The sequence below is a fragment of the Festucalex cinctus genome, chromosome 9 (assembly GCF_051991245.1).
Source record: "Festucalex cinctus isolate MCC-2025b chromosome 9, RoL_Fcin_1.0, whole genome shotgun sequence".
NCBI lineage: Eukaryota > Metazoa > Chordata > Actinopteri > Syngnathiformes > Syngnathidae > Festucalex > Festucalex cinctus.
Genome location: NC_135419.1, coordinates 595,181 through 622,664, shown reverse-complemented (window position 1 = coordinate 622,664; position 27,484 = coordinate 595,181). Strand labels below are relative to the sequence as shown.

General features: G+C 45.4%; 1 protein-coding gene and 1 long non-coding RNA gene across 3 annotated transcripts in view; one reads left to right on the top strand and one right to left on the bottom strand.

Moving 5' to 3' along the window:
* The window catches only part of fat2 (FAT atypical cadherin 2), a 72,966-nt gene that overhangs the window by 27,090 nt on the left and 18,392 nt on the right, over positions 1-27,484 (bottom strand). For both annotated transcript variants that reach the window (XM_077533042.1, XM_077533043.1), the window contains exons 4-15: positions 19,090-19,148; positions 18,415-18,726; positions 17,404-17,611; positions 14,708-14,847; positions 11,972-12,034; positions 11,522-11,734; positions 10,712-10,922; positions 5,108-9,169; positions 2,813-3,012; positions 2,083-2,236; positions 1,651-1,884; positions 1,120-1,497 (exon numbers count right to left, since the gene is read on the bottom strand). In XM_077533042.1, coding sequence (XP_077389168.1) covers positions 1,120-1,497; positions 1,651-1,884; positions 2,083-2,236; positions 2,813-3,012; positions 5,108-9,169; positions 10,712-10,922; positions 11,522-11,734; positions 11,972-12,034; positions 14,708-14,847; positions 17,404-17,611; positions 18,415-18,726; positions 19,090-19,148 — 6,234 coding nt within the window. The remainder of the gene's footprint in view (positions 1-1,119; positions 1,498-1,650; positions 1,885-2,082; positions 2,237-2,812; positions 3,013-5,107; positions 9,170-10,711; positions 10,923-11,521; positions 11,735-11,971; positions 12,035-14,707; positions 14,848-17,403; positions 17,612-18,414; positions 18,727-19,089; positions 19,149-27,484) is intronic.
* On the top strand, positions 1,213-15,847 carry LOC144026386 (uncharacterized). Its single transcript, XR_013285121.1, has 3 exons — positions 1,213-1,871; positions 15,274-15,413; positions 15,750-15,847. It is a non-coding gene; the product is annotated as an uncharacterized LOC144026386 (long non-coding RNA).

Below are 27,484 nucleotides of genomic sequence, written 5' to 3'. Positions count from 1 at the left end.
CTTCACACTGGACAACACATGTCAGGAAGGTGTCTTTTTTTTTTTTTTTTTTTCCAAAGATTTTTTTTCCACCACTTGAAGGCTCTCTACATTATGTCACAAAAGGTGAGGATATACCTCTTAATTCTATGGTTAAATTGACAGTTTTGTGTTGTATGGCCAAACTTTGGCTTGTCACACGCAAATAAGAACCTTTCAACTTTCTAGATTGAGGTTCAGACATGTTAAAAAAAAAAAAAGAGAGGACAAGTTAATCCTTCTGCATGGAAATGAGCAAATTGACCGTAAAGTGCTCGCTTCCAACCAAAACGTCAGACTTCATGTGTATTTCTGCACATGGTGTCTTTGAGACTTTTTTTGTGTGTGTGAGTCTACTCATGATAGACACGCCCACCAGATTAAATATTGCCAAGAATAATATCTCCAGGGGTTGAATAAAACCAAACATCAGGTTGGATGCAACTGCTTCCAAAATTGCAGCCTTGACTTGAAAGGACAACATCCGTGACCTTTTCAGGCATACTTTCTTGATGATAAACATTCAAATGGAATTTCATATTGCAAAGTCAAACTGGATTTGAAGGCTGAATGGAAACAAAAACTTTGTTGGGCGCATTTGAGCCAGTTGAGCTTAAAATGGCTCCTTCAGAACAAAATGGCAGACTTCCTGTTTCCACTTTTCTTTTGTGAGTCTGCATGTCATGATAGACACGTTGACCAAATTTCACGTTGCTAAGTGAAACTGGCTTTGAGGGCTTAATTATTATTATTTTTTTAAATCAGAATGGGTGCAACTGTGCCTACTGAACCAAAAATGGCCACTTTGAACCAAAATGGCAGACTTCCTGTGCGTTTGTCTTTTTTTTTTTTAGGCATGGCTGCTTGACACGTTTTTTAGTGGTTCTATTCATGACAGACATGCCTTCCAACTTTCATGTTACTATCTGAAACCAGCTCCAGGGACCAAATTTTCACACAAATTTTAGGAGGCATTACCAAAACGCCGTCTGTATAAATCAATCTTACTAAGTTTGATGACTTCAAATCCTTGCTATTGATGTTAAAATCAGACATGAGACGAGCCAAAAAATGTCTTCAAATAGTGTAAATTGTGTTGACCTGTTTTGGGATCCAGCAAGAAGTGTCCGTCCTCATTCCCGGACGCGATGCGGTACGCCACCGAGGCGTCCGCGTCGAGCGCCGACACGCTGATCACGTGGGAGCCGACGGCGAGCGACTCGAGGACCCGGGCGGCGTATTCGGCGCTGGGGAAGACTGGCCGGTAATCGTTCAGAGACGCGACGTCCACCGTGAGCGCAGCCACTGAGTGGAGAGGGCGAGGCAGGCCGCCGTCCGACGCCTTCACCTTCAGCTGAAAGCGCGTCGGCGTGTCGGGGCCCAGCGCTCGCTCCAGACGCAACACGCCGGAAAACTCGTCCAGAGAGAAGTAACCGTCATCGCCCGCCAGCAGGGAATATCGTACCTCGGAGTTTAGCCCTGCGGGAAACAGACGCACACCGACTTTAGTCGGAGTTTCACATCCATGGTCTGCCATTTTAGTTTCAAGCAGCCATTTGAGAGCAGAAAAGAAAAATCCTGCAACAGATGTATCGCGATACCGATCTTTTGTGCTATTTCTGCGGCGGTTACCCGCGTCTGCGTCCTGGGCGTAGACAGCGGCGACGGGCGTGCCGCCGGTAGTGTTGTCGTACACGCTGACGCGATAATGGCTGGACGAGAAGAGCGGCGCGTTGTCGTTCATGTCCAGGACCCTTATCACGACGTCCGCCTGGCAGAAGCGCCCACCGCCGTCAGTCGCGCGCGCCGCCATCTTGTACTCGGACACCAACTCGCGGTCCAGAGCGGCCAGGGTGAGCAGTTCGCCTGAAGGGGGAAGAATTTTGGTGTCAAAAAATGTGTTTACGTAGGAAAGTCGATGATAGTTTGACCGGGACAAACTGGCAAGTCAGCCTAAGACTAGCAAATATGATACTGAACTGCCATGTTTAACCGACTCATATATTATTGGTTGGCCAGGCAAAGTATCATTTTTAAGCCACTGTCTGCTCTCCAAGCACATACCAGTGATGCGGTCCAGATGAAAGCGATCTGCGTCAGGACCATGCAGGCTAAATGCGATCAGAGCATTTGGGCCGTCATCGGCGTCCATTGCAGACACCTTCAACACAAACGTGCTGGATGGAGAATTCTCCATCAGAGCTTCGGAATATACCAGCTAAAAACACACACATTTGTTAACTGTTAGCACATGAGATACAGTATCCTAAAATGTACACGACACAGTTGTACTGTCCTGATATTTTGCCCCAACACAGCACATAGTATGATACGAGACATTGTATCGTGATACAATTATTAAGAAATCATGACATGGTATTGTTCCACTTGTTTTATTGTTTTATTTATTGCATTACACACGGCTCTAAGGTCTTTGACAATGCATTTGGGATGATGATGATGATGCAACTGCAGTCGTTTACTTTTGTTGAGTGTTTCTGTGTAGTGGAAGGCTGACACTGCTCTACCATTTTAATCAATAAGAATGCAACATAGTAAAATGTTTTTTTTTTTAAAGTATATATATATATATATATGATGTAGAAATTGATACTGAACCTCAAGTTATAATGCTATGTTTTGATATTGGCATTTTGTCCACTCCTAGCATAGAGTTGGCTACGATATGATAGATGCAGTATTTTTCCATTCTTAGCGCATAGATATATTGATAACTGATCTTGAAATGTGTATACTGCGGTACGCTAAAAAAAAAAAAAAGTGATCTTGTGACCTGTTGGCATTGCGGCGAGTTGTCATTGTCGTCCAGTACGTCCACGTGCACGTTGACGGGCGTCTGGAACTTTCCGTCCGTGGCCGTGACGGTGAGCGCGTAGGCGGCGTTGGCCTCACGGTCCAGCGGCTCTTTGGCGATCAAGCCCCACTCACCCTCGTCACGATGGATCACGGCAAAATGGCCCAGCGGGTCCCCATCTGTGACCGACAATAGAGAAACTTGTTCGACCGTGAATAATCAGACCGCACACGAGACTTTGTGGAATAGTTCGAATGGTTTTGTTTATCTCAATCGTACATAATTAATAACTGCCAAGCGAAGGGTTATGGTTATGTATCAAAATAGATTTGTTCTATTTTTATAACCAATAGAGGATTTTAAAAGCAATAGACAGTTAAAAAAAAAGTATCATTACACTTGCTTTTTATTGGATTTTATTTTATTTTATTTTTTTTAGACCTTTGATGACGTTTTAAACATTTTAATTGCAGCTTTTTTGTTTAATTGCACCTTACAGGAGGTAAATTTGCCCAAATAAGGACAGACTGTCTTAACATTGTGCCATATGTCATTACTGAGTTTAATAAGTGGTGAGGTGAGGTTTTGTTGTTTTTTGACTATTGCATTGGAATACAACGTAATAATTAAAAATGTGGTTCTTTGTTTACATTTGCTTTATTGCTTATGTTTGTTGCTTACAAGGGAGAATGTTTAATTTGTATACTCTTAAGAGTTGAGGATGTTTTTAACCATTGTGTCAACATATCGAGTTCCAAAATAAGGAAATATTTCACCAAAGGCTTTAGTTCGATATGTGACCATGTGATTTCACCTGCTCAAAAAAAAAGTGTACTGTTGAGTGGCTAGCTACTCGCTATGCATCTATTAAGTTCGAAGATGAGCAGATAAAAATTGTGTGAAAATGTCCGATTTTTGTTTTTGAAGAATGTCAACTTGTTGTGACCTTAATGTCTGAGCTTGACCTTGTTGCTTTGATGCTTAAAATGCTCAGATGTGTGTGGTGAAAATCAGGCGCTTATGCTGTTGCTCTGTCCGATACTAAACTGGTACTAAACTGGCCAATGAGTCACATGATGACCAAACACGCCTACACGCACCTTCGCATTCATGAATAATTCCAGCGCCGATGTTACCCAGGTTACATATTTTCAAAAAGTCTGTTTTGACAGCGATCTCCCTTTCGAGCACGCTGGACTGTCTGGGGGCAGGCGGCGGGGGGAAATACAAAGGATTTGCATTAATGTGAGACTTTGTTGTTGTTGTTGTTGGCTGCGGAGGACGTGGTTGGTATTCACGTCAGCGCTCGTCTTTTGTGATTCATTGAAGACTAATAAAAATCACATCGGCGCTCGACGAGGAGGCGATTAGCGGGGATTTTCGACGAGCCTCATCAGCGTCACGGGAAGTCAGTAAATCGTCAGTGGGATGAGAGGATGACGCGTGGAAAAAAGCACCTGAGATGCTGCATTAGGTAGACTTGCGCAATGTCATGCTAACAGGAGGTAACAATGCTTATTTAGAAAAAAATTGTTCGTATACCCGCATAAAAAGTCTCAAGAAACCATGCCTGAATAGACACAAACTGAAAGACTGACATTTTGATTTGAAGCGGCCATTTTAGAGTCATGTTGAAGTTTGTTGGCTTTTGGTAATGAATCCTGGATTTTTTTTCAAAATTAGATTTAGTAACAGGAGAATTGGTAGGAATATGTATTATATATATATATATATATATACCACAAAAATGCCTCACAAGAGGCCATAATTAAAAATGCACAGGATAGCAGTAGAGCAATAATCTTTGTCAGTCAATGTTTTATTTTTAAATGTATTATTATGACCTTATTTTTCATTTTGCACTTGACAAATACTGCAAATCGCTGGTTTCCAAAAACCTTGTGCCTCCAAAATGATCACTTTTCAGGAGACCCCAAAAACTGCATGTTTGTTCAACCATTAACATTGCGTGATCAAGGAAGCCATTTTCAATATTTTAGATAACATAACACCCACACGCTTGGGCTGATCAGTAGTATAGATTTTTGAAAAAATATGAAATTTACCAAATTGTGAAATTTTGAGGTTTCGACCCGATGCCCGTGATACAGAAATAACTCATTCTAAAACTATTAAAAACTAAAGAATATGAACCGTTTAAAAAAATAATAATAAAAACTGATAAACACACTCTAAAAATGATAAAAAAAAGAAGTAAAAAAGAAATAGAAACTACCTATTGTAACTGGTGCGAGCTTAAAAATCAAAACTCACCCGTGATGTAGCACGTCACCAGACGGTTCTCCAGCGACACGTCTGCGTCGGTGGTCATCATGGAGATAATGACTTCACCGGGGCGGCTGTTCTCTGCCACTGAACCGCGGAAGGCGTTCTCGGAGAACGCTGGAGGGCTGTCATTTTCATCGGTCACCGTCACCTCCACCAGGACGCTGGACGATAGCTTGGCATCGCCACCGTGGTCGGCGGCCAGCACGTGGAAGCGGTGAAGCCTGGAATCCTCGCAGTCGGCTTCGCGCACAGTCACGATCCAGCCGGTGTCGCCGTCGATCGAGAACAAGTCAGTGATGTTGGCGTCGTCATCGGGCAGCGACTCCAGACTGTAGGTGACCAGGCCATTGGTGTCTGTGTCCGGGTCATTGGCAGTCACCTGAATGACGGTAGTTCCGGCGGGCATGTTCTCCGCCAGGAAGGCCCTGTATGGGTTGGCGTCAAACACCGGTCGGTTGTCGTTGACATCCCGCACCTGGATACTGACCGACACCATGGAGGCCACGTCAGTGCCATTGTGGTTTCCTTGAGCCAGCACGTCGATGTGGTACCACTTTGTTTTCTCGTGGTCCATGGTCTTCTCCAGTAACAACGTCCCGCTTTCTTGGTCCAGGCTGAACACTTTGTCCCTGTTGCTCTCCACTGTGTTGCCGTCAACCAGGCTGTAAATGAGCGGCACGTGTGAGTCGGCTTTCACCGAGCCAATCTCCGTGCCAACGGGTGTGTCCTCAGCAGTTGAGAAGGTGTATAGAGGCTCGACGAATTTTGGCAGAGGAATTTCAGGAGGGAGCACTTTGACCCGCAGAGGGACGGTGGAGTTATAGAACGGGAAACTGCCATCGCGGGCCTTCACCTTGAAATTAAAGATCCTATTCTCCATGCTGAGCAGGCTCTCCTTGACGCTCACCACACCGCTGAACGGGTTGATCTCGATGACGTCCTCCGTCGCCCCTTCTGCGTCATCGACGGTGTAGGTGATGTCGGCATTTTTGCCGTCGTCTGCGTCGTACGCTACAATTTGAATGATAGGGGATCCTTTGTTTACGGTCGATTGAATGGCGACATGGTACTCGGATGCTTTGAACTGTGGAACGTTGTCGTTGTCATCCGCCAGGATGATCTTCACTGTGCAAAATGCCACTTTACCGCCGCCGTCCTTTGCCATCACTTTGATGGCGATTACCCTCTGTTCTGGGTTTTCTCGATCTAGCGGTTGCGTGGTGACGATCTGCCCGTTAGCGTCGATGGCAAACTTCTCGTCCGCCAACTTATTTATGATGGTGTAGTCCACGCTGCCGTATGGCCCATCGTCCGGGTCAATAGCAGCCAGACGGATCACACGCGTGCCTGCTTCTGCATTTTCGTTAACCTCCGCCTCGTAGGTGCTCTGTCGGAAGTACGGGCTGTGTCTGTTACTGTTGATCATGTCGATGTTGACAGGCGCACTTTTCTGGAACACGCCATCCGACACCGCCACTGTCAGATTGTAGAATGGATCCAGGTTCCTCTTGCAGATGTTTGAGAAGGAGATGATCCCGGAGGTCTCATTGATGTTGAAGTAGCGGTCTTCATTACCCGAGAGGATTTTGTACTTGAGACGGTTGGCGTCTGCGACATCCGGATCGGACGCTTGAATCTTGATAACAATGTGGCCGCACTTTGCTGACTCGTCCAGCGAGGCTTGGAAATGAGAGCTGACAAAGTCCGGGGGATTGTCATTGACATCAGTGACATTTACCAAGACAACAGTCTCCCCACTGAGGGCGATGCTTCCATTGTCAACCACTTGAATTTTCAACTGGAAGCGATCCACACTTTCATGGTCCAGTACCTGCTTGAGGAAAATCAATCCGCTCTGGTGGTCTACGTCAAAGAAATCAGTTTCATTTCCCTCTGTTCTCACCATATGAAATGTCAAATCTTTATTCCTGCCAGAGTCCAAATCCAAGGCAGACAGCTGCAGAACTGAGGAGCCAATGGGAAGCCCCTCTGCTATGCTGGTGGTGTATTTTTGCTGAGAGAAAAAGGGGGCGTTATCATTCACATCTTCGACCTCCACTTCAATAGATGCCTCTGAAAAGGCTCCGCTCACAGAATCTGTGGCTCGCACGGTCAGCACATGCAGAGTTTGGCTCTCATAGTCCAGCGGGTTGGTGACAGTCAATGCACCCGTCTTGAAGTCAATATGAAAGTGCTTGGAGGCGTTTTCCTCCATGAGATTGTAAATCAGGCGATAGCCTTCAGGATTCCTGGCTTGCACGTGCAAAATGGTAGTGAAGGGGGGAACAGTTTCGGGGACTTTCAGAGGGTATAAAAGTGTTTGGAAAACTGGGTTAGTCCGGTTCCTGACTTGAATGCTAAGCTGTGCCTCGGTGGTGTGACTGGGATCACCCTCATCCATCGCCAGGATCGTCAAGACATATTTGCTCAGGGTGTCAAAATCAAGAGGCCTCTCGAGAGAAATATCACCTATATCTGGATCGATCCTGAAAAGGTTGTAATCCTCCACCAGGGAGTACACAATGGATCCGTTCTCACCCAGATCTCTGTCCCTGGCGGTGGCCTGGTACAGAACATCTCCTGGTTCTGTGTCTTCAGATACGGTCATCGAGAAAGGCAGGTTGAGGAACTGAGGCGAGTTGTCGTTGACGTCGTCTATAAAGACCTTGACCATGGCAGTGGCTGTCCTGGGTGGAGTTCTTGTGTCTTGTAGCATCACCACTATGTCGTAGGCGTCTGTATCCTCGCGGTCAAACGGTACGCCAGTGGTCTCCATGACGCCAGAAGTTCGGGATATTGCAAACCTCCCCAGGGAGTTCAAGAGGGAAAATGACAAAGGCTCGTTGATGTAACACCCTGTTGGTTTGAGCGCAACTATAGTTTCTACGCTCTTCAGGTTCTCTGAAACGCTCACTGAATACGATTTTTGCTCGAACCTAAGAGCACTGTCTGTGACGTTGGTCGTATTCACCCTCACAATGGCAGAGTCCTCATGAAGGCCATCTGAGGCGCTGACCACTAGCTGGTAAAATTTCTTAAACTTCACTACGTTGCTCACAGTGATGACTCCAGTCACGGGATGAACGGAAAAGGCACCGTGGAGATTTCCTTCGCCGATGCTGTATGAGACTGCAGAGTCTGCGTCACGAGCCACCACCCTTGTCACCTCTGCGCCCGCAACCGGAGGGAAGATGACGGACGATTCGTATGCGGCGGCAGTGAACCGCGGTGGGTGGTCGTTCACATCCAGGATGTGCACAGTGACCCTGACGGGATGGGCTGCGTACAATGACGGTTTCCCTGAATCCTTCGCCTGCACACTGAAGTGATATTCAGCCACGCTTTCAAAGTCTAGTGGCGCTGCTACAGAGATTGCACCTGTGCTAGTGTCGATCCTGAACACTTTTCCAGCCTCCGCTTCCAGGATCTCATAGACGATTAGTGCGTTCGCATCTTGGTCCACGTCTGTAGCGTGGACAACCAAAGGCACATTTTCTTCCGACATCACCAGGCTATTGACGTGCGCTGCCTCACTTATTTGCCCAACATACTCGCCCTGGGCAAAAATAGGAGCGTTATCGTTCTCATCCATCACATAGATGTAAACTGCTGTCCTAGTCACAGCGCCGGCACTAGTAGATGCCGAAACGTTAAGCGTGTAGGACGCACATGTCTCAACATCCAGATGCTTTCGGATTGTGATCATGCCAGTGTATCGGTCAATGTGAAATGTTGCGTTTGGGTTGCCGCTTTCGATACTGTAATGTACTGCTGCCGGGCTGGAGGCAAAGATGGTTGCCACCGACGTCCCCAAGCCACTCATCTCGCTGATTTCCGCAAGATATTCATCATCGTGGAAGACGGGCGGGGTGTGGTCAGAGATCCGGACGTGGATGTGGACGGAGCAGATGTCGCTGCGCTGAGGGAAGCCTTGATCAGTGGCCTTCACCGTCAGGTGGAAAGGATCCTGGTGCTGAAGGTCCAAAGGTTTGGACACACTGATGGAGCCCAAGACTTGATCAATGGAGAAGATGTTGTTGATGTTTCCTGTCGGGAGAAAGGAAAGAGTCGAAGTTGGATATTTCCTGTGTTAGCAAGGTAGCAATTGAATGTGCTGGTGTCAGGGATGGCACCCCAGTTAAGCCCCTACAGCATTTCATTTGATATTCTAAAATATATTTATTATAAATTATTTTCTCAAGCCTCCCTTTAGCCTCAGGAGAGAAAAAAAATCCTGGCGCAGTCCCTGGCAGATGTACGGGGGATGTGAAATAACTCGTTTCTACAACAGTTGCTTTAGCTTTCAAGGAATATATTTGACACAAATTACTGCTTTCCTATTAGCCAGGGCTTGGGTGCCATCTTGTGGCATCTTCCGGCTCCACCAAAAGATACATTAGATACATTTTTGTACGGTAAGCTACTGGTGTGTTTTAGGGTCAGAGGATTCCAAAGAACAAAACAAAAATTTGTGAATTTCTGAGTAGCCAACTGCAAAAACGGTGATTGTTGGTCACTGTATTTTCTGCAGCCTCATTTTCACGTCTAAAAACAATCTTTACTGATCCTCAATTGTTAGCTCGTTGGGGCAAATTTGGAAGATTGTTGGCAAGAAAGGGAGAGTAATGGTGCATTGTTATTGTTCAATTGAACCTCTTTACAATTTGTATTGATGCAATATCATAAATCACATGATTGTAAAGCAACTCTTTCTTTATGCTCCCTCTTCTCGTGAATCTTTTCTCCATTTTTTTTTTAATTTAGCAAAAAATGCTGTGTGAACAATAACCTCAGCAGGAGACAAAGGCTTTGTCCAGGAACTAACACATAAATCACATCCAGGTATGACCCCCCCATTGTGCTATGGGATCAGAGACAAATCCCTGGCTCAAGCTGGGAGGTTTTTGTTCCATGACATTCTGCGCAGAGCGCAAATGAAACAATAAAACAGCTACGGCGAGTTGGCCTGAGCCCAGGAAATCCCAAACATAAAATGATCGCCGGGGGAGGAAATTGAGAAGCGCTACGTGGCTCTCCCCGGGGTGTCATCGTGGCGTCCTTGAGCACTCGGCTTCGGCGGAGGTCTTAACTGGCTGACGTTTGATGGCGGGGGAAAAACAGGCGGGAAAATGTCAGCGGCTCTCAGATATAAAACTATATCCAGTGGTACTTTGTCTTATGAGTTGTTCCATGACCAAGTTCTTAACTCAATTTACTGGTATGCCAAATTATTTTTTACACATTTAACTGAACTGAAATCTGCTCCAGCTACTCAAGAAACAGCAGAACATTTTTGTTCGTTGTCTTTGAGTAAAGAAAAAGGGAAAAATGATAAAATGTGACATAAGAAAGTGAGTTTTGGCCTACTCCTTGCGAGTGTTCTCATTATTATTTGTGTATCGGATTTTGTCCCACTCAATAAAAGTGCACCAGTGGCTTGCCCGTGCAAGTATCTGAATTCTTTTTTTCTTTGTTCCACTTCACTCATATGTTGGCGTATCAATGATGTTACAATGGCTCGTAACTTAGAAAGTGTAAATGTAAAAAAATATATCAAATAAAATACACTAAAAGCCCTTTTCCGCTCACCAGAATGCAGAGAGTAGACAATGTCAGCGTTGCTGCCCGCATCGCCGTCCAGGGCCTTGACGCGCAGCACCTCTGAGCCGGCGGGCGACACGTTGGACACGGCGGCCTCGTAGCGTGTGCTGAGGAAGGCGGGCGCGTGGTCGTTGCAGTCCTCCACGTGCACCGTCACCTTGGCAAAATTCCTTTTCACTGGGATCTCCTGGTCACGCACCTAAAAGGGGTCAACACACGGCATCATCCATCCATCCATCCATCCAGCCATTGTCTTGACCGCTTATTCCTCACAAGGGTCGTGGGGGGTGCTGGAGCCTATCTCAGCTGGCTTTTGGGCAGTAGGCGGGGTACAGCCTGGACCGGTTGCCAGCCAATCGCAGGGCACACAGACACGAACAACCATCCACACTCACAAGCACACCAATTCGGATGCCCAATTAACCTTCCATGCATGTCTTTGGAATGTGGGAGGAGACCGGAGTACCCGGAGAAGACGCACGCAGGCACGGTGAGAACATGCAAACTCCACCCAGGAAGGCCAAAGCCTGGACTCGATCTTGCGTCCTCGGAACTGGGAGGCGGACGTGCTAACACACATCACCATATTGAGAAGAATTTGTGTGGCAACAAAAGGCCTCTTTGTTGTGGGCCTGTTTTCTGCCGCTTCACCTTTGAGAGTCTTTTGTGATTAAGCACTAAATAGATAAACTTGACATCAGCATCCTCAGACCTCAAGCCGACTGAGAATCCCTGATGTATTATTAAATGGAAGATCTCTAACTCATTTATGGCACAGTGCGACAGTGTGGGTGTTACCATGACAACAAGCGTGTGCAGCGGGATGGTCTCATAGTCCAGTTTGTCGGTGGTGGCCAGGACGCCACTCTTGGGGTCCAGGTGGAAGAGTTTGAAGCTGTTGGGGTGCAGGCTACTGTGAATGGAGAAGACCAGCTTGCTGTTGGCGTCGGCGTCGTGCGCCGCCACGTGCAGGATGTCCTTCCACGCTGGCGTGTCTTCGGGGACCCGCACCTGACAGACACGGTCAGCAGCAAGTGAGAAAGACGACAATGGCAACTTGAACCTCAAATCATTTTCGATGTGAACCATCATGATACAATATATGCCATCAGAGCACCTCACCAAACCCCACTAACTCTCGGCATCAAAGTATGACAACATGTTTTTTCCTTCTGCTTTTTCGACATCCAATCCATTTATCACTCTATAGTGATCCGACATAGTATAAACACACACGTGGGCACACACCTCATAGAATGTCTTGAGGAAGACGGGCCGATGTTCATTCATGTCCAGAACGCGGATGTAGGCCTGTGGTGTGCAAAAAAAACAAAAAAAAAATCAATAAATCAAATCAAATCAAAACAAAGAGTAGCCAGGTTAAGGGAACGTCATCTCGTATGGAGCAGATGAAGCCAAATAACAGAGTTGTCTGTTTGTTATCACGCTGACTCAGCAGTGGTGCAAATCAAACAAACTCAAAATGCATCATTTTTTTTTCTTTCTCTCATGTGAGAGAGCACTCAGGCATAAAAGTGTGAAAGAAACAAACAGACCAAAAAAAGCATTAATAAATCCAATGTGATTTTTTTCTTCTTCATGTTCTCGTATTCTTTGGGCGTCTAACTTCGATTTCTGATGTGTTGGATAGACTTGGATAGAATGTACACAATGTTCTACTGTACTTGGATTCAACCCGAGTTCTACCTAAATTTTTGAACTCGAACTACGTTAAGAGATACAGTATATAACCACTAAATCCAAAACCAAAACCAAAGCCTTGCCTTAAATCCAAACTTCTAATCCATGATCTGAAGCCCTCGAAATAAACATGCACAATCCCCTAAACCCAACCCTTAAATCTGAAACTATAAATTGTAACCCTCAAATGAATCGGAAGCCAAGTGTGGGTACAAATGTGCTCATTTATTCTGTTACATGCATTATGTAATTGTTTCGATACATTGTATTTACCAGAAGAGCAGTTTTTATGTGACTTATTTTTACTTTTACTTGAGTACATTTTGTGGATGAGAATTGCAATTTTTTTTCCATTACATTGAGCTGCATTCCACTCGCTGCATTTATTTGAATCGTTCTATTATTGTATGTCCGAGCTGTTAGTTTTGGTTTGTCGGCCACATCCGACGTCACCACAAGTGTCGTTTGACTCCGTTTATGCCAATCAAATGCAGACATGCAGTCACATGACTGCACACAAAGTCTCCTGAAGCTCCACAGGAAAGGACATACATGCATTTAATGTGCTGTTGTCATCGTCTGTCGAAAAATGCCCACATTTCAGCCGAGAAGATTCGGTTTTCAAATTGGGAAAACAAAAGGCTCTTTTGTTTTCTATATAATGTTTGTCTAGTCAGCTAATTTTCTGCCTGACAGCTGTAAACAAAGAAAGTCGCCTGATTTACATGATCTTATTAAGATTTAATTACCATATTGTTGTAAATTGTACTTATGTTGTTCGGCAATATCAGTAATCATTTTTAGATTTTTCTTGATTTGATGCTCATACGCTGATGAAACATAAATCAGATGTAATACACCTTAGTACTCGAGTACTTTCTTCACAGAGTACTTACTCTTAAGCAACTTTTCACTTTTTACTTACTTAAGTCATGTTATTCTAAAGTAGCAGTACTTTTACTTGAGTATATTTTTGGGTCACTCAAATCCTAAAATATAAATCTTGAAGGCCACAAATAATTTTTCCAATGAGTCAAAAGTTTATTTATTTAGGTTGCACAGGCAACATGCGATAATAGCATTGTAAACAAAATTATAATTTAATAAGAATAATGAATCTCATTCAGGGCACCATACAATGTAATAAAAAAAAAAAAAAAAAAAAATGAAAGCAAAAAGATCAGCTAAAATAAAAGTAGCTTCCAAGCCAACAAAGTTTCCTCTTTCAACTTTCAACATCAAGCAGTTTCAGGACAGCGTTATCGGCGGTGTCAGTGGACTCATTCACAGATATGGAAATGCACGAATGAATATAGTGGAGACAAGATTACATTTTTTTATTCCATCACGCGGCTGCTTAAACAGATCAGCAGCCAGTACTTGAGTTTGTCTGTTTGCTGAGGAATCTTAGAGGGGGATTTGCTTCATTTTAAGTCTCATTTCCTCTTTTGTTTGCACTCTCAAATTGTGTCCATCACTTCAGTTCGGCAGGCTTTTAAAATGTGTTTTTTTGTCCTACTTGCAGCTTGATAGGAGAATTAGAATTTTCCTGACAATTTTATGTTTCTTGTTCTTATATGGAAATGTTTCAAAGTTGGATTGCTTCATCTCAAAATGTCGTTTTGAATTACAAATCTTCTCATGGCGACACTCTATCAGCATATTAATAAGCCCATGCGCCTTGTGCTAATTTGAGAGGGAAAAAAATGCACATTTTTCATTTAAAGTCCATTCTTTGAATTGCTGATTTTCACAGACAATTTTTTTTCCCCTCAGCAATAAACATGAACATTTCCGCCACGGCGCCACAGCTGGCAAAATTGTGTGACCCACAATCAGGCTGGCTGTGCACTGCAGAGTGACAGAAAACTCTTTCCAGCCAACCTGGCAGACGGCCACCGGGGGCGCCGACAGCCTTGCATGCGTTGGTCGAAAGCGCAGTGTGGCTTGCAGCAAAACTGCTACGGTGATGCCTTGAGATACAAGTGATCTGACCTACGAGTTTTTTGAGGTATGGGTCATCATCTTGTTTCAATTTGAGAGCAGAAAATTGACATAAGACCCCCCCCACCATCCCCCCCGCCCCCGTATGATGGTGTCAGTGAATTCAACTCAATGTTTTTGGCATCGAGGCGAGTTCTGTCTGGCGCTTGCCCTAAAACAAAAACTCGTGTGCCATCTACGTTGTTTGTGTACATCTGACTGAAAGAATTTCCAACTAAAATGGGATGTTTCGCATACAGTATGGATTGAACACACAAGATTTTTTTGACACGTTCCGACCTGCACAGTGGCGTTGTGGTGGCCGTCGGTGACCTGCACCGTCAGGTTGTAGTTGGAGCGGCGGGCGGCGTCCAGTCGGCGGGCGATGGAGATGGTGCCCGAGTTCCTCTGGATTTCAAAGTCCTTTTCTTCATCGCCACCTGACAGAAAAGGAAGACGACAAATGCGAGACTAAACTTAGATATACACACACGCGCGCGTTTGTCACAGACACGCGCGCACGCACACGGTTGCACTTCAATTAGTCAATTCCACCTTAACGAATGAAGTGACGATTGTGTAAGTCGGTCTCTAATTGATTTAGATTAATTGGCATCATCGACTTCCTGTTGGCAGTGCATCAGGAAGTCTTTGCTAATGCTAAATGCTAATGTTTGAGTGTTGTATGTGATGGTGTCAAGGTAGAAGGTGGCGCCTTTGTGGAGTTGAGATAAAAAAGAAAAAAAAAGAACAGACCAACGTCATGTTGTGCCGCAACAATAAAAAAAAAAAAGTCTTTGTGCTGAAATTTCCTTTATCATCCCTTTTTTTCTTCCACCATTCTTCTTGATATTTATGTGGGTCAGGGTCACGAAGGGGAGATGAGACGCTCAGCAGCCAAGAAAGAAGACCACCCTCACCCTACTATTCATCAACCTCACGCACATATTATTGACATCAAGCTTCAACAATCTGTCAAATGGTCAAGCAGCAGTGGATAGACATGGTACATCATATTTTCTATACGATGCAGATAGGTTATATTATGTTAAATATGATAAATATGCAACATTAGAGGTGTGGACAGATGTGTACAGATGACACATTAATGCTGTATAGAATGAAATATGATGACATTAAATATAGTACTTCTCTTCCAAAAAAAAAAAAAAAAAAGTGAACTTCCCGATTTCACCGGGTGACGACCCCCATTCCGTGTCCCCACTTTGCACTTCCACCTGCCCTACACTTCCATTTCCTGTTTGAGCTTTGCGGGGCGGTTTTCTGCCGCAATCTGAAAGGCAGCGTGTTTATTGTTGTTGTTGTTTTTTTCTGCAGACAGAACAAGTGGACCCATCTCAGGAAGTCTCCATTTGCCACATGTGGGACCCAAAGAACGATACGAGATGAGAGAGAGATGAGGAAGAGAGAGAGAGAGAGCCATCAGGAATACTTTATCATATCAGAGGGAGAGCGAGAGAAAGTATTCCGCTGACACAACAACACAGAGACGAGCTTCACAGATAAAACGCAATCGTAAACAAGTACAACTAACTAGAGAAATGCAATTTATCGTTACAATTGTGCATGAATACTGAAGATCTGATGCCGATCTGAAATATTGTGAAACTAATTGGATTGCTGACAAGTTGAAAAGTTTGAATCAGTGAAGAAAATTGGAAGAAGTGGCTAAATATGTAAAACAGCTCTTAATTTGGGAAATGTATTCTGGAATGGGGCTGTTGAGAATACGATAATACATTTCTTTATATGCCCTGAATCTGTTAAATATTTTGAAGTTGGAGAGATTTGAATCGGTGGAGAAATATGGAAAAAGGGGGTCAATTCTTATATCTTTTCATTTGAGAATTTTATTGTAAATGTGCTGCGTTTAGGTTTGAGATACACAATTCTGCATATATGATCGATAAATAAAAGAACTGGATGGAATTGCATGAGAACTCCCAAGAACAAAGTTGCCAAGAAAGTCTTGTGGCTTCTTCTATTGATTCTTTTAATAGCAAACATAGCCAAAAACAAGTGTGAATTTCAACGTGAAATGACAAAATGGAGGAAAAGCCGGTCTGTGGCCTGTGGCGACCTGTCAGCTGGTGATAGACGGAATGCTACGGATTTATCCTCAGTGATAAAAAAAAAAAAAAACATTGCTGACAGCGAGACCCCTTTAACATCCATCACAAAATCACAATGTAGCATAACACTCATCTATCACTTATAGGCATGTTTTTCATGAGCACACCCACAAAAATGTCTCCAGGGGCTATGTCTGATAAGACATGGGAAGTCGGCCATTTTGTTTTGAAGCGCCATTTCGGGCTCATTTTGCCCATTTTACTGGGGACTTGTTCTTGCTAAAATTCAAATAATTTTAAAAGCCAATTTTACTTAGCAACAATTTGGAGGCATGGCTGTCATAAGTAGACCCACAAAATTTCTCAAGAAGCCATGTCTGGAAATGGACAAAATGGTTTCCATTTTTTTGTCATTGTTGCCATTTCCAGGGGTCCTTAAAAGATGGACTTGTCCAAACCAATTTCCCTTAGCAATATGAAATTTGGTATGTTCATCACGAGTAAAGCCACGTAAAAGTTTCAAGAACCCAAAACTTGGTTTGCACTGGCCATTTTGGAAGAATTTTGGCAATTTCCAGGGGCCTTTCAAAGAGGAATTACCCATATCATTGCAAAATTATGTCCAGTTGCACTCAGTTTCATATTTTTTTTCTTTGAAATTCAAATTTGGGAAGGATGTCTGTCATCATGAACCACAAAAAAAAAAAAAAAAAAAAAAAAAAAGACACTGGAAGGCGGCCATTTTAAGCTCGGATAAGCCATTTTCAGAGAGGAACATGCGCCAGAGATTTTTTCCGAATGCGATGCCAGTAAAGTTGGATGACTTGCCAGAAAATGCAAAATTCCGAAACCTTGACCTCTGGAGCCAGTTTCACATAACAACATGATTACATGATATCTTACCTATGATATGAAACCAGCGCAGTCGGTACGTTTCGGTCATGATGATGCCCACCATGTGAGTGACGGGTTCCGTTTCCATGACAGCAAATGTAAAATGAGGCTCGTCAAAGGTGAGCGGCTCGCCGGACGGCGGATCGGCCGACGCCCACTCAATGTCCAGCCTTGCTGCCGACGACAGCGACGGGCTGCCTGCATCCGTCGCTTTAATCTGGAAAATACGGCGTCAAAATAGCTCACAAGTTTAATGTGTGCTAAGGCATGTACAGAATGCTCATTTAATTAGGATATACACTGAAAAATAGTTTGTTCTTTGTTTACTTTCCTTTTTTATTACAAACTTTTTTTTGGGCACATTTGGTTGTACTTTCCGTAGTTCTTATGTACTATTTTGGACTTTATTTTGTTTTCACAGTTTTTTGTACTTTTATGGTTTCTTATATGCACTTTGGACTTTATGTATTTTAAATATTTTGTAATGTTTTTCTTGTTTCTTCCACACATTGTTGGATTTTTAATTTTTTTTTTTAACCCGGTTCCATTCTGCTTTGCCTGATTTGTACATAGTCTGGTGGACCGTCTTTTTATTTAGACTGTGTCCGAATGCGTACCCTTACTCCCTATTTTGTGCTCTTCTCACGCCATTTTGCGTCCGAATGTCCAGGGAGCAAAAATGTAGGGCACTCAAAATGACCCACAATGCTCTCTGAAAAGTAGTGAACATCGATGATCACTCAACCGGGTTGATATAGGCAAGGCAAAAAGTTATAGACCACAATGCATTGCGAGTATGAAAAAAAAACAATGCACGAGTGACAGCGCAAGCGCGGAAATCAAAGTGATTAAATATATACTACGGAAATAATTCATTTGACTTGAAAGTATGTAGAACATAGGAAAAAAAACCTTTTCATTGACAATAAATTGTCTGAGATTTATGCGCCGGTGCGTCATGACCGGTACGGTGCTTCATTTCATCATGTTAGCGAAGAGACAACTTGAAGCGTAACCTACGGTGAGGATGGTGTAATTCCCAGGCCAGAAGTCTCCAAGTGACGTCACCACGCCCGTCAACGGATGGATTTGGAAAGCGCCGCGGTGGTCGTCTTGCAGCTTGTACGTCACGTCGGCGTTGGAGCCTTCGTCGTCGTCACTGGCCATCATCCGGCAGACTTCCAGACGGCCGTCGCGATGATGCTGGCCAGGCAGCTTGACGTGGAAAAGTTTGTCGGTGAACTTGGGCCGGTTGTCGTTGTCGTCCAGCACGCGGACCAGCACGCTTGCGGTGGAGCGCAGCGACGGAGAGCCGTTGTCCGACACCATGACCTGACCAAACAATGAATATCATGGAGTGAATCATATCAGAATTAGGCACATGATAGTGAATTGTATTGTATTGTTATGAATCATATTATATCATACTTTGAGAGGATCGTATCGTGATTACCTGATTATAGAACGTTAGGAGACAAATATGATAAGATGATTGTATCATATATTGTCAGAGGTCAGTAAATTTTGCCGGGCCGTCATTCATGAACTTGATCACATCTTAAGTATTTGCAAGGAATTGTATCGTATCGTACTCGAGCGATTTATATTGTATTGTAATGAGAGTCAATCTTATCATACTTGTGAAGATGGATCAGGAATGACGTATCGTTTAGCGCATGATGCAACAGTTCTCACCTCGATACTGTGCTCGGCTTTTTCCTCACGATCCAACGCCGCCACCGTGCTGATGACACCTGTGCAAACACACGCGAACGTTTACGCATACACACGCAGAATTAATACGAATGTGTGTGATTATGTATTTTGCGTTAAACATAAAAAAACACTTGAAAAGTATTAAGGAAGGACTTTTGTGTGTGTGTGAGACAAAATGAAAGATCATTAGGAATGAATTAAAATGTGAAGTAATTAATTATATTGTCCATTCATTATTAGAACTACAAGATTTATTTTATGACCAATGTATATATTTTGTGTGCCCTGCGACTGGCTGGCGACCAGTCCAGGGTGTAATAACCCCGCCTACTGCCCAAAGCCAGCTGAGATAGGCTCCAGCACCCGCCGCAACCCTTGTGAGGAATAAGCGGTCAAGAAAATGGATGGATGGATGGATATATTTCATGACATTTTAAAATGTATATTTCATTTTTACTTTGTTATGAAATTCTTGTTTGTTTGTTTGTTTTTGTGTATCAACTCAATAATCCATCCATCTTTCTATCCATTCCATCGAGCGTGTCCTCATTCGGGTTGCAGGCGTGTTGGAGCTGATCCCACCTGACCCTGAGCCAAGGGCGAGAGGTACAACTTGAACTGCTCACCAGACAATCACCGTTTTTTATTAAAAGCAGGACCAGTCCAGGAATGAATCAACTGAGCTTCAAATACTGCTCCAGAAGATTGCGATTATCTGCACAACTGAAAAAAGAAAGTTCCGCCTTTCACGATTGTGAGACGGAAATAAGGAGATGTGAGGAACAATTAATAATGACTGTAAATAAGGAGTTTTTCCCATGAGACCTTTGTAAAAGCTGGCGATGTTGCCTCATAAAGGGAGCCTCGGCCACAAAACGTTTAGTAGAATGAAAAAAAAACCCCCAAAAAAACATGTCGTTTAAGAAAAAGGGATTTGGAGGCCCCCTCCGTGAGCCGGTACCTTAACGTGGTGGAGGGGTTTGCGTGTTCCAATGACCCTAGGAGCTATGTTGTCTGGGGCTTTATGCCCCTGGTAGGGTCACCCTTGGCAAACAGGTCCTAGGTGAGGGGCCAGACTAAGAACGGCTCAGAAGACCCCTATGATGACGACGATATTTGGAGAAGCGTTTCCCTCGCCCGGACGCGGGTCACCGGGGCCCCCCTCTGGAGCCAGGCCTGGAGGCGGGGCTCGCTGGCGAGCGCCTGGTGGCCGGGCCTGCACCCATGGGGCCCGGCCGGGCACAGCCCGAAGAGGCAACGTGGGTCCCCCTTCCCACGGGCTCACCACCGGTGGGAGGGGCCAAAGGGGTCGGGTGCAGTGTAGGCTGGGTGGCGGCCAAGGGAGGAGACCTTGGCGGACCGACCCCCGGCTACAGAAACTGGCTCTTGGGACATGGAATGTCACCTCTCTGGCAGGGAAGGAGCCCGAGCTGGTGTGTGAGGCAGAAAAGTTCCGACTAGACATAGTCGGACTCGCCTCCACACACAGCTTGGGCTCTGGTACCAGTCCTCTTGAGAGGGGTTGGACTCTCTTCCACTCTGGAGTTGCCCATGGTGTGAGGCGCAGAGCAGGTGTGGGCATACTTATTGCCCCCCGGCTCGGCGCCTGTACGTTGGGGTTTACCCCGGTGGACGAGAGGGTTGCTTCCCTCCGCCTTCGGGTGGGGGGACGGGTCCTGACTGTTGTTTGTGCATATGCACCAAACAGCAGTTCAGAGTACCCACCCTTTTTGGAGTCCTTGGAGGGTGTGCTGGAGAGCGCTCCCTCTGGGGACTCCCTCGTCCTGCTGGGGGACTTCAACGCTCACGTGGGGAATGACAGTGAGACCTGGAGGGGCGTGATTGGGAGGAACGGCCCCCCTGATCGGAACCCGAGCGGTGTTCTGTTATTGGACTTCTGTGCTCGTCACGGTTTGTCCATAACGAACACCATGTTCAAGCATAAGGGTGTCCATATGTGCACTTGGCACCAGGACACCCTAGGCCGCAGTTCGATGATCGACTTTGTAGTCGTGTCATCGGATTTGCGGCCGCATGTTTTGGACACTCGGGTGAAGAGAGGGGCGGAGCTGTCAACTGATCACCACCTGGTGGTGTGTTGGCTCCGATGGTGGGGGAAGATGCCGGTCCGACCTGGCAGACCCAAACGTATTGTGAGGGTTTGCTGGGAACGTCTGGCGGAATCCCCTGTCAGAAGGAGTTTCAATGCCCACCTCCGGCAGAGCTTCTCCCTTGTCTCGGGGGAGGCGGGGGACATTGAGTCCGAATGGGCCATGTTCCGCGCCTCCATTGTTGAGGCGGCCGATCGGAGCTGTGGCCGTAAGGTGGTCGGTGCCTGTCGTGGCGGCAATCCTCGAACCCGCTGGTGGACACCAGCGGTAAGGGATGCCGTCAAGCTGAAGAAGGAGTCCTATCGGGCCTTTTTGGCCTGTCGGACTCCGGAGGCAGCTGACAGGTACCGGATGGCCAAGCGCAACGCGGCTTCGGCGGTTGCTGAGGCAAAAACTCGGGCATGGGAGGAATTCGGTGAGGCCATGGAAAACGACTTCCGGACGGCTTCGAGGAAATTCTGGTCCACCATCCGGCGTCTCAGGAGGGGAAAGCAGTGCACCGTTAACACTGTTTATAGTGGCGATGGGGTGCTGCTGACCTCGACTCGGGACGTCGTGAAGCGGTGGGGGGAATACTTCGAAGACCTCCTCAATTCCACCAACACGTCTCCTTTTGAGGAAGCAGAGTCTGGGGACTCTGAGGTGGGCTCTCCTATCTCTGGGGTCGAAGTCACTGAGGTGGTTGGAAAGCTCCTCGGTGGCAGGGCCCCGGGGGTGGATGAGATCCGCCCGGAGTTCCTAAAGACTCTGGATGTTGTGGGGCTGTCGTGGTTGACACGCCTCTACAACATCGCGTGGACATCGGGGACAGTGCCTCTGGATTGGCAGACCGGGGTGGTGGTCCCCCTTTTTAAGAAGGGGGACCGGAGGGTGTGTTCCAACTACAGAGGGATCACACTCCTCAGCCTCCCTGGTAAGGTCTATTCAGGGGTGCTGGAGAGGAGGGTCCGTCGGGAGGTCGAATCTCGGATTCAGGAGGAGCAGTGTGGTTTTCGTCCTGGCCGTGGAACAATGGACCAGCTCTACACCCTCCGCAGGATCCTCGAGGGTGCGTGGGAGTTCGCTCAACCAGTCCACATGTGTTTTGTGGATTTGGAGAAGGCGTTCGACCGTGTCCCTCGGGGAGTTCTGTGGGGGGTGCTTCGGGAGTGCGGGGTGCCGGGCCCCTTGATACGGGCTGTTCGGTCCCTGTACGACCGTTGCCAGAGTTTGGTCCGCATTGCCGGCAGTAAGTCGGATTCGTTTCCGGTGAGGGTTGGACTCCGCCAAGGTTGCCCTTTGTCACCGATTCTGTTCATAACTTTTATGGACAGAATTTCTAGGCGCAGCCGAGGCGTGGAGGGGTTCCGGTTTGGTGGCCTCAACATTGCATCTCTGCTCTTTGCAGATGATGTGGTGCTGTTGGCTTCATCAGGCCGGGGCCTTCAGCTCTCACTGGAGCGGTTCGCAGCCGAGTGTGAAGCGGCTGGGATGAGGATCAGCACCTCCAAATCCGAGACCATGGTCCTCAGTCGGAAAAGGGTGGAGTGTCGTCTTCAGGTCGGGGATGAGATCCTGCCCCAAGTGGAGGAGTTCAAGTATCTTGGGGTCTTGTTCACGAGTGAGGGTGGGATGGAGCGGGAGATCGACAGGCGGATCGGTGCAGCGTCTGCAGTGATGCGGACTCTGTATCGGTCCGTCGTGGTGAAGAAAGAGCTGAGCCAAAAGGCAAAGCTCTCGATTTACCGGTCGATCTACGTTCCAACCCTCACCTATGGTCACGAGCTGTGGGTCGTGACCGAAAGAACGAGATCCCGGATACAAGCGGCCGAAATGAGCTTCCTCCGCAGGGTGTCCGGGCTCTCCCTTAGAGATAGGGTGAGAAGCTCGGTCATCCGGGAGGGACTCAGAGTCGAGCCGCTGCTCCTCCGCGTTGAGAGGAGCCAGCTGAGGTGGCTCGGGCATCTGGTTCGGATGCCTCCTGGACGCCTCCCTGGGGAGGTGTTCCGGGCATGTCCCACTGGCGGGAGGCCCCGGGGACGACCCAGGACACGCTGGAGAGACTATGTCTCTCGGCTGGCCTGGGAACGCCTCGGGATCCCGCCGGAGGAGCTGGTTGAAGTGGCTGGGGAGAGGGAAGTCTGGGTTTCCCTCCTGAAGCTGCTGCCCCCGCGACCCGACCCCGGATAAGCGGAAGAAGATGGATGGATGGATGGATGGATTTGGAGGCAACTGACATTTTGATCATCAGTTCCCAACAGAAGCTTGTTCCGCTTGTTCTCATGTTGCGGTTTATATTTGTGAAGAACCGCCCCCTCACACACGCAGAAAGTCAAGCAGAAACCAAACATAAATGCTGACATGAAATCATCCATGAATGTTTAACAGCTGGATGATTACAATCCATCCGTCCCTGCTGCCACATTTTTTAATTAACGAGTTCAAACAAAAAGGTGCGCTGACGTGGTGTCAAATGTTTTATTAGGCCTGCAGCGTGGAAATTCATATTTGACTCTCACATTTCCTTGATTTGTCATGTCGGGCGAGGAGTTCCATTCGAAAAAGCGTTTTCCAGCCTCCCACAGAATGTTTATGATGATATGCCAGGTCATCATTTTACTTTGAAACTTGTTGGGCCTTAAAGCAAATCTTTTTCCCCTCAAGTCTTAAAACTCCGAGTGGGGACGTTTGGATTGAAAGCAAGTGCAGTTACTTTTTCCCTCCTCAAAATTACAAGCACAATTAAAGAGGAAGTCAATTAAAAAATGTTCTTTACAACAATAATACATTCCATGCCCCCGAAATAATAAATAATCATTTTGCTAAGTTTAGCAAGCATGGAAATGGCCAAATTAAACAATTCAGCACCTGGCGGTGTGTGTACAGCACATCCATCCAGTTCACATCTTGAGAGTCAATCAAGAAGTTTGAACTTTGAAGGTGTTGGAGGATGGAAGAGGTTTTTTTTGTTTTTTTTGTTTTTTAACCGCAGGCCGAGACCCCGCTGAGGCCCGCGGGGGGGGGGTTGCGGGTGGGCTTCCATTGACAGCAGAGCAAACAAGCCCTAATGTTAACCCCCCCGGGAGGCCATCATGAGGACAGGTGTGCACGTTAAACAAACGTGTTTTAGTCATTAGGAGCTTTCACTGGCCAACGAACAGCCCGTGAAGACAAACAACATTTTTCTTGTGTCGTCACTCACATGTTGATGCTTTTCAAAGCAACTCTTCGTTATTGAGCGAATTAGCATCACGAGTCATCAAGTTGGGATTTGATTGATACTGTACATACTGTGAGTGTATCATATTGTTGGCGGTGTGTCGATATATAATTCTTTGAAGTAAGACTCGTCACATTACATCATATTTGGAGCGAATCATATTCGTACTATACAGCTTATCACATCGCAATTTGAGTGAATTACATTACGTTGCAATTGGAGTGAATTGTATCAGCATTTAAATAAATTGCATATCCTACTGTACCATAATTGGTTTAAATATCTTAATAGGGATCGTGTCATAAATTCATATTAGAATTATAGTGATGCTTATTTAATGGGTATACATGAATTATGTTCTAATTTGAATAAATTCTATCAAATTGAATCATAATTGGTTTGAATTGTATCTTAACTGGGTATACTCATACCATAAATGTTGGGAATTGAATAGAAATTGTTGTGAAGCTTCAGCATTACATTTGAATAGAAATAAATTGTTTGCATTGCAATTTGAGTGAAGCAGGTAGGAGGGAATCATAACTTAAATATGATTATATCATATTATAATAGGAGTTAATGGTATTGTACTTGAAGCAAATCATATTGTAAATTGATAAGTGGAGTGAATCGTATTATCGTTGGAGCCAGTCATATCATAACTGGACTGAATTATGTCATATTGTAATTGGGCTGACTCATTACATCGTGATTGGAGTGAATCGTATTATGACTGCAGTAAATTAAATTTTGAGCGAGTCATATCATAAATTACAATGAAAAATATCGTTATTCGACCAGCTTATTGCATCACATCATCACTAGCATGAATCTTATTGTGGGAATCAGAATTACTTTGTATTGGGTGAACATTCTAGTAGATTGCTGGTTGGCAACATTTGGATTTATTTGATCTTATTGCATTCAACAGCACCCCAAAGCTCTTGTATGCAAAGCTGCTGTTTCGTGTCCCGGGGGTGTGGCCAAACAGTCCAACTATGTGCGCATGTTAGCTTGTTGCAGCTTGCAGCCAGCTCGGCGGCGGGCGGCCCGAAACGCATCAAAGTTCACACTCGCCTACAAGGAGAACGTGCAGCGACACGAGGGCCTGCACTTTGCTCCGTTTCTCAACATCCATTCAAGGGTGACATTTGAAAAGAATGCATCGAGTTTGACTGAGCGACACGCCCAGCCAGCCTCTCGCTCGGACTTGAAGGCAGTCGAATTAAAAGGCCGGATTATTCTTCGTCTTATTATGAGTCACCTCAAGCTGTTGCTAGGAGATAAATATGCTCAAATGTGGCATGTTGTCAACTGAAACCCTGCCAAATGCAAACGTGAAAACGAGTGCTAAACTGTTAGCAAGTGATGGCTACAACACAAAGGCTGTGTAGTGGCAGCAAACGCAACTCACTTGACAATAAGTACTACTTTAAATAGTGAAGAATTCTTCATAAAGAAGCTTGAAGCTGTTTCTACTCCCAGTTAAATAATAAATATATAAAATAAAAACACATTTTAGCCTTTAGTCTGCTAGCTTAATGCTAATGCTAACACATAATGGGAATTACCTTCAAACAACTGATGATTGAGCACAAATAGGGTAAGAGAACGAAACCTATTTCATTAATGTTTGATTACTGTATGGTTTTATAAAGTACAATATGGTGGAATGAATACCAAGAAGTACTTTAAGTTGTAGTAAATTGTAAAGATTTTCATCTGAGCGGGGGTGCATCCTGTTCTCCCCAGAATGAACTGTGGTTCACTCGAATACACAAAAACACAAATTAAAACAACCAATTCTTACTTGAACGTCTGTCTAAAGGAATGTTTTAGTAATTAATGAATTGATTTATTTTGAATGTCTACAGAAAAGGCAGCTCTGATCTCGTCTGGAACCACATTCCACAATTTGGGGCCAACGGGCTGCAAGGGTCTATCATCTTTAGTTTTTAATCTTGTGTGACGGCCATTAATTCAACGCCAGTCAGCACATAATGGGACAATCAAATGACACCAAATCCACCAAGTATGGAGGAGGCTGACCATTGAAGGTGCACTAATTTTCTCCTTAATTTGCACTTTTCCGCCCCCTTTATCTTTGTTATTTAAAATTCCTTGTACGCTGCGTGTTCCGTTTCAGACTATTTCTGGCACAATTAAAACAGACGCCACATATCTGTAACGTTACAAGCAGCAGGAGCTTGCTTGCTAAACGGTGCGAAAATGAACTAAAGTAAAATAAGAGAGAGGGCGAAATGCGATGGGAGATTAAACTAATCGTTTTGTATGCGTGTGCTACTCAGCAACAGACGTACTGCCGTGTGTTGGAAAACGGCAGTTGTTTGTTTACATTCAAAGCCAGGTTGTCGCAAACGTGAGTGACGTCACGCACGGCGCGATGGAGAGATTTCGATTTCGGTATCTCGGCGCCCTCATACGTGGTCAGCGGAGACTTCAATTTTGCTCCGCTCTCGTCTGCTCGCAGCTTCACGCAACGTGTGCGATATGAGGGAATACAACTCGGCACCTCTCGCATGCTAAATGCAAATGAAAATGGAGCTGTGGCATATTTTAATTAGGAAAGAACATTTAATGAATGTTTTCTTTTGTGTTCTATGTGGGCTACAGCCGCAGTTGTTGTTTTTAAGTGCTCATGAAATCAAGTTGAGTTGTGAGAAAGTGAGCGACCTCACTGAACCTGAAGATGCTGTTTATGTTTATGTTTGTGGCCCCTGAGGCGATGCTTAGAAAGGTTGAAGACATCTCCATTAACCATCCTTCCTTCTCCTAAAATCTGCAACCAGAGGATGATTCTGCACTTGTTTCAATCCCACATCAAATCCATCACCAATTCTGCCTTCTTTCAAACAGGAGTCGGTTTGCGTTCAGAACCGCATTCAGAATTTCCTCCCTTGCAAGGAATAAAACTAAAGACAAATCGCTTTCTTGCATTCCGACGACACAACAACACTTGGTCTGTTATGTATACTACACCATTTTTTTTTTTTTTCTATTGACTTTTTCGGCGGCCCTTAAGCCAAAACATTTGCGTGACATC